The 13645-nt window shown below is 33.9% G+C and overlaps 1 protein-coding gene across 2 annotated transcripts in view; it reads right to left on the reverse strand.

Annotated features, from left to right (window-relative positions):
- The window catches only part of LOC114336812 (apolipophorins), a 119870-nt gene that overhangs the window by 81192 nt on the left and 25033 nt on the right, over nucleotides 1-13645 (reverse strand). For both annotated transcript variants that reach the window (XM_028287192.2, XM_028287191.2), the window contains exons 3-5: nucleotides 9963-10159; nucleotides 5825-6748; nucleotides 3329-3806 (exon numbers count right to left, since the gene is read on the reverse strand). In XM_028287192.2, the coding sequence (XP_028142993.1) occupies nucleotides 3329-3806; nucleotides 5825-6748; nucleotides 9963-10159 (1599 nt within the window). The remainder of the gene's footprint in view (nucleotides 1-3328; nucleotides 3807-5824; nucleotides 6749-9962; nucleotides 10160-13645) is intronic.

Consider the following 13645-nt stretch of genomic DNA (forward strand, 5'->3'; position numbering starts at 1 on the left):
ATGTAACTAATTAGTACGTTCCTTGAAGTTAAAATATTTCAAAACCTCTAAATTTTAAAGAACTGCTTGGATTGACATGAAATTTGGCATACACATAGCTAATAACTAATTAGTACGTTCCTTGAAGGTAAAATATTTCACGAAGTTAATACTTTTCGAATTATTTGCGAGTGAATATGTTAATTTTTCTACAAAATAACTACGTTTTCAAACGGTTTTTCGCAAATAACTCAAAAAGTAAGTATTTGGTGGAAAAAAAATTCTTATCAAAAATATAGCACGTAAAAAAGTGAAAAACTTGGTGTATATATTAGGTCACTTCTTGTAGTAGAAGCAAAGTTATAGCTAATGAAAAATAGGTTCATATTCGTCAAATTATAAATCGTATATTTTAACGTGCCATAACCAAAAAACGAAGCACTTTTTTGGGGAAAACTCATTTTAACTTTTTAAAGTGTTAAAAAAATGCTTATTTTTGTTTAAAAAAAATTTTAGCATCAAAAATAAACAAGTTACACTCAAAATAAAGTTGGTCCCTTTTTTTTGGTAAGAAATCGGGAAAATCACCCCCTAATTAGCATTTCAAATGAACTTAATTGTTATCACTTCACAAGTTTTTTACTCGCCTATGTATTGATCATACGGTCTGTAAGTTTCATCGGTTCAAAGTCCTTATTTTTGAAAGAGCTGTAGTTAAAAGGGCTTGAACGAGTCACTTATCACGAGTGTATGCAAATTTAAAAACACCGAATCTTGATCAATTTTTGTCTTACAGAAAAACAAAAAAAATACAAAATATTCAGAAAAGTAAAGCCGACTTTTTTTATTGTTTAAGACTTTTGGTATCTCTAACAATTTTTAAGTTATTTTGAAAAAAAAAGCATTTTTTTCAAAATTAAAATTTTTAAAAATTTTACTATAAAACCAATTTTTTTCAAAAATAAGCATTTTGAATCGATGAAACTTACAGATCATATAAACACAACAACACTTTAAAAAAGTTGTAATGTGTTTTCCCCAAGAATGCTTCATTATTTGGATATTTCACATTGAATTATTCTATTTGGAATTTTTCGAATATGAACCTATTTTTCATTAGTTATAACTCTGCTTTTGCTAGGTATAGGGACCTAATATGTACACCATTTTTTTCACTTTTTTATAGAATATAATTTTCCTAAGAATATTTTTTTCGGCAAAATGCTTACGTTTTGAGTTATTTGCGAAAAACCGTCTAAAAACGTGGTTATTTTGTTGAAAAATTAACATATTCACTTGCAAATAACTCGAAAAGTATTGATTTGGTGAAAACACTCTATGGAACAAAAGTTGCTTAAAATAAGTCGGTTTATCCACTTCAGAACCTATCTTGAACATATATTTTTTCACCCCCGAGGTGGGGTGAAACTCACCCCCAGGGCAAAAGCACACATCGGCACCATATCACTTTTTTTCTATGACATGTTAGCTATGCGTATTCCAAATTTAATGTCAATGCAAGCGGTTCTTTACAATTTACAGCAAAAACCGTGAAAGAATGTAATTTATTATAAAATATGTTAGCAAATAAATGACAAAAATAAAAAATAAAACAAAGACCTAAGCCGTTTATAAGAATCATCAGATGTTTATAGGAATCAGTATTGGGACTAAGTAATTGCAAATTAATAAACGAAAAGAATAAAAGTAGAAAATCATGAAATTGAAAAAGAAATATGGAAAATTTAAACTGAGATTACACTAAAGATAAATAAGGAATTATGCTGATCAAAACTTATTGAAATTATTCATAAAGCTAAATAGAATAACTTCTTTGGAATAACCTAAGTGATGGATTCGACGGTTATTTGATGGAGGTTGTTTTATCTAACAATAAAAATAATGTAATGTATTAATTTCCATAGAATCTAATAAATAAAGATAGCTTAAGGCCTTTATTTTGAATATGAAGAATTTAAAATTGATCATTAAAAGAATGATTATAATCTTGAAGGTGAAGTGCGTATGTAGAATCTGTTTTTCTATTTGTAATAAAATAATGGGTGTTTTTCCATTTGTGTGAATAGTTAATAAGTAATAGCCAGTTAATACTGCTTACACATTATTTCTTCAATCTGTTTTATTGGTTGCAAATATGTTGATTAAGGTGGGTTGTACTTAGCTGAAGACAGTGCCCATTAAATAATACCCAAGGTGGCACTCTCAGGCCAACCCAAACCTAACTGATTCTCAAATCAATTTGCGTCGCCTTTATTTATTGTATAAATATGTTTGTGTACTTTTACTTTCGTTTCTGTGTCAAGTTTAGGTGTCATATAATAATATGTTACTGCTTACTTGGCAGGAATCACTGTGTCATCAAAAGACCTCAATGTGTATGTGCTCTACATTCGCCTGTAAACATTTGAGTTTAGAATTACCTGAAATATATTCGTAGGATACTCCACGTAAGAAAGCTCTTTGTGTTCTACCATTACTATACGTTTGTTAAAGGTTCTAAAAGTTTGACCTATGTAAGATCAGTCAGATGACAGCCGCTGCATGTACCTTTTCATACACCAATGTATAAGTGCTTTTTTCTTTGACTCTTGTTGCAACTTGAGCAAATATATTAATAATAATACATAATAAGACCTTAAAAAGCACTTACACAGTGGTGTATACAAACTTACATATTATGGTTACTGTCCAAAACCTTACATCGTTCAAACTAGTAGAATCTTTAACAAACGTATAGCAGAACACAAAAGGGCTTTCAATATTAGAAAAGGAGATTCTACGTACCTAAGCACTTTACCTTCTAGATCATAATCATTCTTTTAATGACCAATTTGAAATTCTCTATACTCAAAATAAAGGCCTTAAGCTATCTTTAGAATATATGTTTAGAATAAATATAATATATAATTATTAGAATCTATGGAAATTAATAAATTAAAAAATACAGACATAATTATGAATGAGTAACTTGAGACAAACACCTTTTCCCTCCTCAACTTATTTATTTAAAGACTAAAGTGTTGAAGCATTGTAAAAATACATCACTTAGAAAATCACTCCGCCGAAACAGCTGTAGTGATGTAATAATTTTGTGGAGGGGTTGAAAACAATAATTTTCAGTGTTTGATTGGTAGACAACCTAAGATATAGGGAAAGTGAAAGACACAGAAAAATGTTTAAAATATTAAACTAAAGAAAAACCAAAACACTCAAACAAAGTGCAGTGTTTTACATTGAAAACGGAATATAAAAGCCCATAAGTCCTGTTGTGTCATTAAATTGTCATTGATCAGTAATAATTTAAGACCAAATAATACATAAACGTTACCTTGATAGCTTTGTTCCTTTTCCAATAAAGCCTTTACTACATTACCAACTTTAGCGTTGGGACATTTTGCCAAAACAAGATATGCCTTAATTCTGAGTTCAGAGTCATTTTGAATGTTTTGCAAAATTTGAATAGCGCTGTTTCTAACCTTATCCTTGCAAGGATCTGAGAGGTAGGCTTCCAATGCGAAAGCTCTTAATCTTTCAGCAGCTTGTCTGTTTTCAGCAATGGAAACAATTTTGGTTACTACATTGTCATTCAAATGTCCGAAATTGCCAAGAGTTTTCAACACAAGAATAATTTCGTTTTCAGCTTTCTTGTCTTTTGGATGTCCGTTGCCTAATTTTTGAATAAGCTTTTGAGTAATTTGGTTGAGAGCATCAACTTTGTCACATGGATGTTGTTGGCAATACCGTCCTACTAAGTTTCCAATACCTAGGTATGCTTGATCAGGAAGATTTGGAATTGCTAGTAATTGCTAAAAAAGAAAGTTGATTACAAAATAGTTTTATCCACAATTTAATATTGTAACGAATACAGGGTAGAGCATTAGTGGGAAGAAGTCCAATTACTCGTTTGTCTTAAGATATACGAAAAAAGGTTATTTAGATAAAAATTGGGGCATAAATAGGACCATAATTTAAAATTATTTCCAAAGGAACAGAGCCACCCATATTAAGAGGGTGACACAAAATTATGTTTTTTTTTTAATATAACGCCCTATATATTTCTACATTTTTGTTTTTCTTCCTTAAAATATAAGGCTTTGTAATTTCGTAGCAACATTCACACCCTGTAGAATTGTAGTGATTTGACATCAAAATTTCTGCAGTTTTTTTGCAGTTAGGTACCTAGTGTTATGTGTAGTTTGTGTTGAGTAAGTGTCTTGTTACTTTGCAAAGTCGACATCATTGTCTTTGCAAAGAGACGCTAATTATATCCGACCGTCTGCGGTCCCTCCGGTGAGTACAGATCCCACAAGGACAGAAACTATTTTCATTTATTAATTTATAATAAACGAAAAATCTCTGACCCTGGTGAGATTCGAACTCACGACCATTTGGATCTTTCGATCCAAAGGTAGGCGTTCTTACTACTGAGCCACAGAAGGGGTCAAACCATTTTAATATAGTCTACTATTGTCAAAAATGATTAATATAGCGAAATGTTTATTTTAGTATACAGGGTTGGTCGAAACTATGAATGAGTATTTTCTAAGTGTTCTTAAATGGAATACCCTGTATATTCGTATTGTAATGAAATTATATTTTATTGTACTTTTTTATTTCATAAGAATTCTCTATACCTAAGTGCTTTAATTTGTGAGTTGTTCGTGATTCTTTAAGCCAAACATTAATTGCAACAAAATTGACGTGAAATTTTATTAGATGCCCATGAAAATATTCAATAAAAATTAATTTTTCGAAAAACAAAATACACAAAATACACAGATATCAAAATACCTACGTAGTTAATATTAATTGTTGGTGCGTAAAACATTAATAAAAACATATAATATTCTATCTAGTTGGCTATGACACTAAATTTGCTTAAACATTTGACATTATACTATTTTTATAGTTCCAGTGGCTTTGTTGCCATTACTAATATGAATTTTTCTAATTAATAGCTTATTAATATGGTTTTTGTGCTAGGATAGTATAACAAAAATGTGCTACTAGCAATATGAATTTATCATCAGCAATTTTCTGATAGACGACAAATAAGAAAAGAAACTTTTGAAAGTATACTAAAACGGTTTCAACAAACTAGACACTTAGATTATGAGAACGGTCGTACTAATATGCAGATCTTCAGTGACACTATTATTTGCTTGGATTACATTTAATTCATTTTATTGATTTAGAATAGTTTTAATTCGATCAGATTTCTCGTAATCTAAGTGTCTAGTCCGTTGAAGCCGTTCTAGCCAACTTTCAACAGTTTATCTTCTTATATAAAATAAAAATAAACATTTCGCTATAAATAATGTTTGACAATAGTAGACTATAGTAAAAATCATTTGAACGTAAATACATCGAGAAAAACCAAAGAGATAAAAATATACAGGGTGTTATATTAAAAAAAAACAAAAGTTTGTGTCACTCTGTCAATACGGGTGGACCTGTATATTTGAAAATATGTTTAAATTTTGGTCCTATCTATGCTCCAACTTTTATCTAAATAACTTTTTTTCGTATCTCTGACGACAAACGAGTAATTGATTACAAACGAGTTTTGGATTATCGCAGCAACGAATATTTCAGTGTGGTAAATGGATCTAATAATTATTCCAATAAACAGCAATGTAATTGGAAATTTATTTTCGTTCTTTATATTTTGCACAATAAAATATTCGTTGTCGAAATAATCCAACACAGTCGTATATTCGTGGAATAGGGTATAATAACGCTCTTTTAGATCAATTTTTCACAGAAGTATAAAAGTGATTTTCAATAGACGTAATTTGTAATAAGTAAAAAATCATAAACTTACACTTGCGGTTTTAATGGAGTTCTCAGTTGCGTGTTTGACTAAGGACAGTCCAATATAGACCAGTTGTTTTTCTTGATCGCTCAATTCATTGCTCTTTAATAAAGTAATGGCTACTTCAATCGCATCACCAGTTCCTGCTTGTAAGAGAGCGTCCAAGAAAATTTTCTTGGCAGCTACTTTATCACCAATACCTACACCAGACCTGACTTGGTTGTAAACGGCCAAAAGGTCGTCTTTCTTAGCTGCTTTGACGGTTTTAATCAAATCGACGAATTTTTTGGCGGTTTTGTCTCCAACAACAATATCAATAGTTTTTACTACTTCCTTAACAGCGTTCAAGATTACGTTGACGCCACTATTAGGAGCAATAACTGGATGGGGATTGTCGAAAATAATGGATTTAGGGACGCTGGGAGCAGCTTTTGGATTATCTTTGGAAGTACCTACTAAGTGTAGTTTGCTGTTAATTTCAGCTTTGGCACCGCTTTTACCTACGGAGAATGGAAGATATAGGTAGTTTTCAATGACATTTGCTTGATTTAATATGCCATTTTTGATCCTCAGTTTAGCACTGTAGTCTCCGTTAAGGATAGGACTAGATTTGATTTCACTATTAAGATTGAAAGTGGTTGCGAAAAAGTCTTGTCTGAGATGTTCTCTGTAGGCACATTTGTTTAAGTTACGGCCTTTTATTACAACCAAATCAGCTCCTTCTTTATGTTGTGCGTATTCAGTAGGACATAAACCAAAAATGTCAGTTTCGTGTCCCGTCTTTAAGTTGACTTGGAAAAGAGATGCGATGGCACGTTTAAGATTTAGTGAGTTCTGGGTATCAGTAGGTTCGGCACATATACTGTCTTCGATGTGTCCATCGTGGAAATTAAGTTGAATAGCCTTTTCCACATCTGGAATATGACCATGTTTCTACAGAAAAAAAAATAATAATTAGAATAAATAAAAAAATTAGTCAAAGAGAACTACTACCAAATAATATTTAATAATGCATTTAAGAAACCTGCTACCGGTTAGATACTTTATAACAATAATGCATACTAGCAAGAAATACGTCAAATTATATAAAAATATAAAGGGGTATCAGACAAGGAGACACAATGTTAACCAAACGGACCAATGTTATCAGAAGTCGAAGGAAGATGTAAAATTCTAAAAAGAAGAAAGGGCATTATAGGTATTACACACACCTCCCCTGAAGAGGTTAGACAGATGATTAAGCGTACTAATGCCAAAAAAGCTCCAGGACCGAACAAGATTATGAACAGAGGCTCTGAAAAATCTGCCAGAAAAAGCAATAGTATACATAACAAATTTAATAAACAACATTTTAAGACTGAGACATTTTCCTGACAGATGGAAAGAAGCTCACGTAATCATGATTGAAAAACCAGGACAAAATGGCAAATTTCCACAGAATTATCGACCGATAAGCTTATTACCAGCATTAAGCAAAATCGCAGAGTGGGTCATATTAGCCAGGATAAAACAAGAATCTGAAGCAATCGAAACAATACCTGAAGCACAGTTCAGATTCAGATCCGAGCACTCGTGTGAACTTCAAGTGCTGAGGTTAACCGAATATATCACGAAAGCGTTCATCGAAAAGAAATATACAGCAGCCGCCTTTCTAGACGTCAGTAAAGCATTCGACAGAGTCTGGCACGACGCGTCTGCTGTATAAAATGAACCAATATGGTTGTTATAGTGAGGCGATGACGTGTCTTCTCTCGTCATACCTAGCCAACAGGAGGTTCAGAGTTCTGATAGGGCCAACCCTGTCCGAAGTTGGGACCATGGAGATTGGTGTACCACAGAGGGCTGTGTTATCGCCATATCTATATATCATATATACGGCAGACACCCCAACTGAACCCAGATCGTTGCTAAGTCTCTACGCAGATAATACAGCGATATCTTGTAGTAGTACCCACCCAGATTTTGCAACAAGACACCTACAAAGAGCTCTTGACGAACTACAAGAATGGTGCGTGCAGTGGAAAATAGCTGTCAATCCTGACAAAACACAGGCCGTCATGTACCAAAAAAGAAGAGGCAGATCAAATGAGGTACTATCCCTATTTGATATCCAAATTGAATGGTCAAATCAAGCCAAATACCTAGGCGTAATGGTGGACAAAAGGCTAACCTTTACAGAACACGTAAAACAAACAATCAACAAAGCTAAAGCCCTTGGAGTCAACTCTCATCGCTAATAGGTCGAAAGAGTAAATTGAGATTTAAGACAAAGATTAGGATGGCAAATTGTATAATTTTGCCAACACTGACATACGCCTCAGCCGCATGAGGGCACACGTGTAAAACCAACAAGAAAAAATACAAACCATCCAAAACCACATGATCAGGAAAGCTCTGAATATACCTAGATATGTCCCATTAAGATACGTATTTGGACATACGCAACAAAAGAAAGTTCTGAGAATGATAGATGAAAGAGCACACGAAATATTCGACAATATCAGGAACCATCCCAGCTAGATGGGCAGATTAGCAGACTATTAAGAGAATTGATTTACTATGGCGAAAACCAAAGAACGGTACATAGACGGCCTAGAAAGTAGTTAGCTGGATATAGAGAAAACCCTTCAGAATAAGAATTGAGATAACCACAGGATAATCGAAGCACAAACTTCACCCTTCTGGCAATAAGTACTCTTCAGGTAGGTCAAATGGACCATAGTCGCGGAAGTTGAGCATCGAGGTCACGTACCGACAGACGTGGGCTTGATGGCCACACCTTTCGGGCGCTCAGAAGTTGAGGAGAATAAAATTTATTTTGCCAATTCGGCAACTGAGTGACCGAGCACACACGGTCTGGACAGTGAGACACCGATTTCGATCAGTGCCTTGATGTCCGGAACACATTTTTTTAGAACACAAGTCCAAAGTAAAGTAACAAATTAACTAAGTCAATAATAGGGAGAAAAGCTCTTCTAGCTACCCCTAAAGTCAGGTGGCTTAACCACATGAAGTAATACAGAGGATGTCCCATTACCCAGGGCATCCAAAGTAAAGTTAAGTTCAACGCCTTCCCATTCGGCATGTCCTTCGATGGGGAGAGGTGGTGGTATAGCTTGGAAGTCAGATAGGTACCACTCCATTACGGGGTGTGACCGGTTTGATCTTCGGACATGTGGGTCTGTGGGTCCCACTTTTCCATTGTTACCCGGGGCTGGGGTTTATACAAGCATGTGTGTGTAGGTAAACACATCAGTTAAAATTTTTTTTAGATTTAGGCAACATTTGGAAAACTACTAGAAACTTTGAAAAGAAACGTAATATCTGAAAAGAAAAGTGTTTGGTTTAGATTTTACCAGTGCTGACAAACTGTGCAGGGATAAAATCTTCAGCTAGTACTCGTAAATTGAGAGTGATATGGAGAAGAACGGAACTATCAATGCTAGGAATATATTTGCGGGACAATTTAGAAACAAGTAAATTAGACAAATAGCCTTTGGGATCTTTTGTGGAATAGAATCTTGGACACTAAACCAATGTGTAAAAGAATTGATGTTTTCGAGATGTGGACGCACCGTCGTAAAATGTTGATGATATCGTGGATAGTCAGAGTGTCGAATGAAACAATTTTATAGCTTCTAGACAAAAAAAAAGGTTCTGAATACCATAAAAAGGAGAAAATTGGAGTAATGTGCACATATGATGAGAAATCATAAAACTGAATTAATGCATGTAATTATTAACGGAAAATAGAAAGGAAATGTGGTCCAGGACGATGAAGAATATTCTGGCCCAAGAAACTCCGCCAGTGGTATGACGTCAGCACCACAAGACTATTTAGGTAACCTAGATCAAATCATGCTGATGTTTTTGGAGGACAAAGTAACTAGGTACTTAAAGGAGAAAAACTAGCAAAGTCAGTGATAACTTTATTTTAAGACGAAATTTGATTTACATTGATTTTCATATACTAGAGAACAAGCCTAATATAAAATAGAGCTAAAATAGATCTCGTTTGGTAAGTTTCTCTCTATGTTCAATCAAAAATACACTACAAAAGGAGGTACTAAATAACCATAATAGTAATATTTATTCCTCTAGTTAGCCCTTTGGCACTAAACTATCTACTAATATCAACTATAGTTACCTTTGAATTTCCTGTCAAAACTTGAACGTTTTGAAGCCTAAGAAGTTGGTTACAGTCTCCTAATTGTGTTAATAATACTACAGCTTTTACATCAGTACTTGCTACTTGTCCTTCAGCAGACGATAAGCTAATGTCGATTTTTCCTTCATAGTTGTATTTGTATGTTGTGCCGGGTACGTATTTGAATAATTGAGTATCTATAAAGAATAAAAAATATTAGGTTACCGAGCAAAAAAAATACCAAAAGTAGACTGAGGGGGAATGAAGATATTGAAAAATATATAAAAGGTAATGAACAAATTAGAATGTCTACAATCCACTGCTTTTTATTTAACTCTGTTCCTCGCATCTTCCTAGTCGTTTCTTTCTTTTCGTTTCCAGACTATGATTAAGTCTTTTTTTTTTCTGTAATCTTCAAACATCTTCACAAGCTGAGTATGTGATCATACTCAGCTTTCAACATTCTCAGTCTGAAATTATCCGGTTTTTTTTACCATCAAATGTTGAATTTTTTACAAGCTTTTTACAAGCTTTTTTTTTTGTCAGTTGCCACTTTTCTTGTCGATGTAACAAATTAAAATTTAATTTGGCTTATTACAAAAAAATATAGTAATGATTATTAACATATAACAGCAAAGAAGTTTCTAATTTTATACTGTGAACTGAATGTTGGAACTTTAAAAAGAAAGAGAATGCATGTTGAAAAATAGATAATAGACATGGAATATAATGCCGCTCGTTTTGTTCCTTCTTTAGCACCAACTCTTCAACTGTAAGACAACACCATACATCGCGATTGAGTTATCGTTAGCAGATGGCTTAACTTTTGACATTTTTATAAAAATACATAGTTACAAATTTAAATTTTTTGCACTAGTTTACAAATATATATTTTTTCTTTAACCCAAAAACAATTCATACATAATTTGTTTTCCGACTGCCCTCGTATAACTAAACCTATCTCACAAATTTTTATCACGTCAAGTTTTTGCAATATTCCCCCATGAAGTTTTTCAGTCATTTTTTCCTTGCGTCCAGTTTGACCTTCGCTATTGTTGTGTTAAAGTGATTATCGACAATTAAATTAATTTCAAAATGTCATCAAAGGAGTGTAAATTAAGCCCAAACAACTTTTGCCATGTTTGTGGTAAAATAATCCTAACAAAAAAGAAGAGACCGATCTCAGAAGCAGTAAAACAGGCATATTTTCAATACTTCCAAATATCGATAAAAAATCTTGATAAAAAATGGGTTCTTGGTGTAGTATGTGAAAATTGTAGAAGTATTTTAACGAACTGGGCTGCAGGTAATAAAAAATACTTGCAATTCGGAGTCCCAATGTTGTGAAGAGAACCAACAAATCACGCCACGGACTGTTACTTTTGCCTTACAAAAACAAGAGGCTTTAACAACAAAAACAAAAAGCATATACAATACCCTGATGTTGAATATGTCCCTAAAAATTCATTTTTTACACTCGCACCTAGATTTTTTTCCTGAAATGCTGGGAAGCGTAAGTGACGAACTAACAACACGGCGAACGTTTTCATCAAGACTTGAGACTTTTGAAGAGAGATACCAAGGCTTTTGGGACAAAAATATTCTAGCCGACTACTGCTGGTCTACATTAAGAGAAACTGATACAAATCAGTATAAAATATAATTATAACAGCTCACATTCAATTCAACCAAATACTACCCAGCAAAAATAATACTGTAATATATACTATTACCAACTTTTCTGAAATCTACACTAAGCTATCTCAAATCAACTGGCAATTATTTTTTGCTGGCTTAAACGACCCTTCATTAATGTGGACTGCATTTCTCTATGCCGTCCACAATATAATTTCTACAAACACTACCTTCCGTAATATTTATAAAAACAATCTTAAACCCTGGATAAATCGAACAGCAATAAACCAAATTAATCACAAACGACATCTCTGGCGGAAATTTAAACAGACCGGGCTTCTGACTGATTTTCAAAACCACCGCAGATATTCAAATAACTTACAAACTTTTCTAAAAACTTTAAGACAAAATTTTGAAACAGGTGTTATTGACAGTGGTAATATGAAAAAAGTCTACAAATACATAAGGTCCTCACTGACGTCTAAAGTTTCCATTCCTCTACTTCAAAAACCTAATCAGACTTTATGCTCTTCTGACAAAGATTCTTCTGAAACTCTATCTTTAGCATTTTCACAGGTTTTTACTAAAGAATCGAATGATGGTAATCTACCTCCTATTAGGTGTAATCGTGTCGGTGCATCCTTACGGCAAGTCGAATTTACAGTGGATCATGTCAAACAACACTTAATAAAACTTCGCACATCCGCTTCACCTGGTTTAGATGGTTTAACACCAAAACTATTAAAAATATGTGCAGACACACTTGCAATACCTTTAACGTTAATTATGCAGACTTCTTTTATCCAGAATTCCTTACCTCCTAATTGGAAATTAGCATCGGTCACTCCTATTTTTAAAAAAGGCAACAAACTCGATCCCAACAATTATCGTCCGATTAGCTTACTACCAGTAGTTAGCAAAGTCATGGAAGCCATTATTTCCGAGGAGATGACTAAATTCCTTCTCCAAGAAAATGTTATTCCAACACAACAACATGGATTTGTTTCTGGTCGCTCTACTCTAACCAATCTCCTACATTGTGTTAACGACTGGACGTCATCTATTAACAGTTCACAGCCGGTCGACGTTGTTTATCTAGATTTCTCTAAAGCCTTTGACCGTGTTCCTAAGCGCAGACTTCTACATAAGCTAGAACATTTCGGAGTTCGCGGTACTTTATTATGCTGGATTGATGATTTCCTGACAGATCGACATTACAAAGTTAGAGTTGGCGAATCTTTCTCACAGGACAGGTTAGTGGAAAGTGGAGTGCCGCAGGGTTCTGTCCTTGCTTCCTTATACCAGCGATGTTCCTTCCTATGTTTCAAGTAAAATATCGTTATATGCTGATGACACAAAAATATATGCCAATCCTATCACAAACCAGTTAGCCCTCCAAAGAGACTTGGACTCTATTTTTACTTGGTGTTCCCAGTGGTTACTACCCTTAAACACGGAAAAATGTGTAGTGCTTAGAATTGGTAAAAACAATCCACTTGTGCCGTACTTCGTTAACGGACAACCATTAGATTCAGTGTTCTCGTATAACGACCTCGGTGTTATCGTAAACAGCAGCCTAACGTGGTCCGACCATATTCAGTCTATTTGTAAACGTGCGAACTCCAGACTATATCTTATTCGGAGGTGTTTTTCGAGAGCTTCAATGCAGTCATTCTGTAAACTTTACACTATTTAGATAAGACCGATTCTTGAATATGCTGGCCCAACGTGGTATCCTGATTTGGTTCGAGACAAAATTTTGTTGGAAAACGTCCAAAGAAAGGCCACTCGAATTCCATTGGGACTGAGAAGACCTTCCTATGAAGAAAGGCTCAGTATGGCCCACCTAACTTCTTTTGGACTTCGCCGACAACGTGGCGACTTAATATCCACATTTAAAATATTAAAATTTAATTTCGGAAATCTCGACGAAATTTTTACAATCAATCAAGATGAACGCCTTAGAGGTCACCAATTTAAACTGAAAAAAGAGAACTTTTGTACGAGACCAAGACAGAATTTTTTAGCAAATAGAGTTTTCGATATTT

Source organism: Diabrotica virgifera, chromosome 7 (genome assembly GCF_917563875.1).
Source record: "Diabrotica virgifera virgifera chromosome 7, PGI_DIABVI_V3a".
Taxonomy (NCBI): domain Eukaryota; kingdom Metazoa; phylum Arthropoda; class Insecta; order Coleoptera; family Chrysomelidae; genus Diabrotica; species Diabrotica virgifera.